The 4450-nt window shown below is 59.9% G+C and overlaps 1 protein-coding gene across 1 annotated transcript in view; it reads left to right on the top strand.

The window, feature by feature from the left end:
* LOC104464888 (seizure 6-like protein) overlaps window positions 1-3647 on the top strand; it is a gene marked incomplete at both ends in the record, with an annotated part of 8224 nt that extends 4577 nt beyond the window's left edge. The window contains 5 exon segments of the mRNA XM_010077732.1: window positions 342-527; window positions 917-1082; window positions 1917-2083; window positions 3083-3277; window positions 3368-3647. Coding sequence (XP_010076034.1) covers window positions 342-527; window positions 917-1082; window positions 1917-2083; window positions 3083-3277; window positions 3368-3647 — 994 coding nt within the window.
* Between the last annotated feature and the right edge of the window lie 803 nt (window positions 3648-4450).

The raw sequence follows: 4450 nt of genomic DNA on the forward strand, positions 1-4450 counted from the left end.
GTGCAGCGATGTCCTGGACCCCAGCGCTGGCCGTGCCCTGTTTCTGTCCCCATGCAGCAGCTCTTCCTGCACAGACTCAGGCTGCAAGTCTATTTTTTCCCTGGAAGATCTATAAAAAATAGATGAGTTCAAGCAAATTCTTTTTAAAATAGAAAGTGGGTCTGGGCAAAAGCAGTAACAGGTGGAGCGGAGCCGTGGGGGGGTTTGTTGGTGCTCTGCAGCTGGCACCCAGCAGCCAGGTCTGTCCGTGGCACCCTGGGCACATCCAGCATGTCCCCAGCCATCCCCTCCGGTGGCTTGGAGCAGACAAGCCCTAAGCTCCATGTCTGTGCTTGTTCCAGTGTTTATGCTGAGCTGCAACTTCCCACGGAGACCCGACTTCGGAGATGTCACCGTGATGGATTTGCACTCAGGGGGAGTTGCGCATTTTCACTGTCACCTGGGCTACGAGCTGCAGGGTCCCCGGGTGCTGACATGCATCAACGCATCGAGGCCGCACTGGAGCAGCCCAGAGCCCATCTGCTCAGGTACGTGTCACGGTCGTTAGCCTCAGTGAACAGAAAATCTGGGATTCCCCCAAAAAATAGAGTTGCTTGCTTTTAATGCAATCCTGGGAGAGAGTGAAAGCCATGCCCAGCTCCGCAGTGCAACCCGAGGTGCTGCAGCAGAATGTGCCTCCTGATTAGGCAGGGAAAGCAAAGGGAATTATTTTATATGTATGCATGAGCATATATGCATATAAATAAACCAAAGCCAGGCCAGACAAGAGGTTCATGCATTAAAGACTGATGGGAAGAGCTGGGCAGGCAGCAGGGGGGGGTTCATCCTCTTTGCCATGCAGAAGCCCCGGGTGCAAATTCCTGCCCGTGCCCCTCGCCTTGCCTTCCTCCTGTCTCAGCTGTGCTCTGTGTCACAGCGCCCTGCGGCGGGACCGTCCACAACGCCACCATCGGCCGCGTCCTCTCGCCCAGCTACACGGGAAACCAGTCCAGCAGCATGTACTGTGTCTGGGCCATCGCGGCTCCCCTGGGCCAGAAGCTGCACCTCCACTTCGAGAAGCTCCTGCTGACCGAGAAGGACAGGTGAGGCTCTGGGAGATGCTTTCATGCCCGGGTGTCACTGGCCGGTGGCGAGCTCTGGGGTGAGCCCATCTCCCTGCAGCCTGGGGCTGTGGAGAGCTTTGCTCTGCCGGGGACGAGGAGCAGGGCGCTTTGCTGGGTGCTGCATAAACCAGGGCTTGGAGGGTCCGAGCTGGTCTCAGCTCCCGGTGTCGTGGGAGGCAGCACCCACCTGAGCTCGGGCTGGCAGCCAGACGATGGTGGGGATGGGGTCAGCGAAGGGTCCTGGTGCAGAAGAGGAGGTTCCTGATTTGGGTGTTTGAGGACTCAGGAGGCAGGGCAGGTCTTTGAGCAAAAAGATCTGCAAGAGGCAAGCGCAGAGCCCCAGTCCCTGCTGCCCTGAGGCTCCGCACTTCATGGTGGGGACCTGGCAGGTCTCCTGACCCCACCGGGGCCTGGGTGCTGTGTCGCACCCATTCTTTCCCCCCACCCCGAATACCCAATGCCCAGCACACCACCACGGAGCAAGAAGCTGCAAACCCCACGCCATCCGCATCCGTAACACGAAGCACGTGCTGACAGTGCTGCTGCTCGTGTTTAAAGGGTATTAACATTCCGTCTGGCAGCGGGCAGTAAAGCTGGTTTATGGCTGGTAGTAAAATCACAGAATCAAGCCCCTGGTTATGGCACAGTAAAAGAGATGTATCTGGTTGGGGGACTTTTGTTTTCACAATTTGTTTAAAATGCCACATTGTGGGAGCACTGGGGAGCACGCGCTGGATCGAGGAGGGCGCCGGGCGATGCTCTGGGGGGGCACAGGGACATTTCTCCCATGTGACACCATGTACCCCCCCGTAGGATGGTGGTGTACAGTGGGGACACGAACCAGTCCGCTGTCCTCTACGACTCGCTGCGCGCCGACAGCGTGCCCTTCGAAGGGGTGATCAGCGACGGCTCCTCCATCAGGATCGACTTCCTCGCAGAGGAGCCCGCGGCCGCCACCATGTTCAACATACGCTTTGAAGGTGATGTGCTCTCATTTCGGTACTCTCAGGGGCAGCAGGATGCCCTCAGCCGACTCTCCTGGGCCTCTGGACATTCATCAATTAACAGGGAGATGGCTGTAGGAAGGGTCTCGGCTGCTGCTGGCACCAGCAGACCTGGTGCTCTGCCGTCCCGCTGTCCCTGTGTCACCGTAGGCACGCAGGGCAACCCAGACCTTGCATGCGGCAGGAGTAGCTTTGGAGAATACATTTTCCTAGCAAGAAATAGGAAAATAAATAGTTAAATGTTATTTATTCGAACAGAACAGTGCGTTGGTGACATGGGACACATCTCCTGTGCCGTGGGGCAGCCCCGGGGCAGTGGGTGCTTGTGTCCAGGATGGGGCCCCTCCGAACCCAGGCTGAAAAGTCCGTCGGTGCCGTGGGAATCTGTGTTGAGCATCACCACCAAAGGCGCCGTCTGTCCCCTTCCCTCGGTCCCCATGGCATGGCACTGCTGGGCACCACGCCCATGCCAGCTGCAGGGACGGGGACTGTCCCAGCTCCTGCCCCCGCTGCAGCGCTGGCTCACCAGGAGCCTTCCTCCGGCCCCGCCAGCAGCTCCCCCGGGGATGGGGTGCTGGATAAGCCCTGGGCAGCTCACGCAGATTGGCTCCAGTTGTCATTTAAGCGCATCCTGCTGCCAGGATGAGTCCTGCGGGAGCCCCGCGTCTCTGAGCGAGCTCTGTAACACACGGTAATCCTGGGGGAGATTGCTCAGCAAATACAGCAACCAGCAGCACAGCCAGCGTGTTACTGGTGCTGCACACAATGGAAGCGGGGTTTGGTTAAGCCTGCATGGCTCAGGACAGATAAACTGCTGGTAATCCTAATTGCCTGTAAAATACACCGTGGAAGAGGCCATCCGTGCACGGCGGGGATGGAGGGGTGGGTTTCTGGCTGGGGACGGCAGCAGAGCCCGGGGCTCATCCCCCCGGCCCCCCCAAACCCCTGCAGCTAACGGGGGGTTTCCTCTTCCAGCCTTCGAGCGGGGCCACTGCTACGAGCCCTACATCCAGAACGGGAACTTCACCACCTCCGACCCCACCTACAACCTGGGCACCACCGTGGAGTTCACGTGTGACCCTGGGCACTCCCTGGAGCAGGGACCCGCCGTCATCGAGTGCGTCAACATGCGGGACCCGTACTGGAACGACACCGAGCCGCTGTGCCGAGGTGGGTCCCTGTGCGGCTGGGCGATGCTGGGCGGTGGGCACCAACACCCCTGGGACCCCCGCTGAGCCCTGCCTGCCTCTCACCCCACAGCCATGTGCGGGGGGGACCTGACCGCCGTGGCCGGCGTGATCCTGTCCCCAAACTGGCCGGAGCCCTACGCAGAGGGGGAGGACTGCATCTGGAGGGTCCATGTCGGCGAGGAGAAGCGGCTGTTCCTGGACATCCAGCTGTGAGTAGCCCAGACTCGGTGCCTGTCTCTGCCCCTGCCCCAGCCCATGTCGCTCCACCCGCCCCAGGGACCCCTGCTGTTTCCCTGTCCTCCCGTCGGAGGTTTCCTCATCCCTGAAGATGCTCTAGGCACCCGGGGGAGGTCCTGGGCAGTGCCGAGTGCTGCTCCCTGCGTTCAGAGCACTGTGCAGCAGCGTGGCTCGGATGGCTGCAGGGGATGGCTGCAGGGAGCGGGGCAGGGCTGCCCAGCATGGCCCCGGCTGCACCGTCCAGGCACGAGCACAGCAGCACTCGCTGCATGCACTGGGGGTCGGGGCGGGACAGGAATCGAGGCCAGGCTGGGAGCCCCTGGCGTGATAGCACTGCCGAGGCAAAGGGAATCTCCTTTGATGCTATTTTGGGTTTTCAAGAGGAGGGCGTGTTTCAAGTAGGGGCTTAGAGTCATAAAGGTTTGAAAGCTTTCTGTAAAAATCGTGAGTCAGACCTCCCCATGCACCTCTCCCGGCTTTGTGGGTGCTCAGGCTGAGCAGGACGGGAGGCCAAGTGATTTGAAGTCATCAAACATAAATGTCACCAAGAAAATCATGTTTGACAGAAAGCAGAGATTTACTACAAATGTCAGCTCGCCAGGGGGATTAGCTGGGCGCCTTCCAAGAACGTTCTTAATAAAACGTTTGGGGATCAACTCGGGCATCTTTAAAAAAGGCTGAATGAGATGGGCTGGGCAGGGGTCCCGTGGTGACCGAGCACATTCTGGGCTTGCAGGTGTTGTGCATGTGTGGCCAGCTGGACCCTGCCCACGGGCAGGGGTCCAGGCCAGGCTGGGAATGCTACTTCAGCCTTGATGGTCCTCCAGTGGGGCTGAGAGCATCCTGGTGCTCTCCCGCTGCCCCTCTCCCCCATGGGGAAGGGGAGGCCGTGGTGTCCCTGCCCCAGCCCCTCCTG

This window comes from Pterocles gutturalis, unplaced genomic scaffold, assembly GCF_000699245.1.
Source record: "Pterocles gutturalis isolate BGI_N339 unplaced genomic scaffold, ASM69924v1 scaffold9613, whole genome shotgun sequence".
In the NCBI taxonomy this organism is placed as follows: Eukaryota; Metazoa; Chordata; class Aves; order Pterocliformes; family Pteroclidae; genus Pterocles; species Pterocles gutturalis.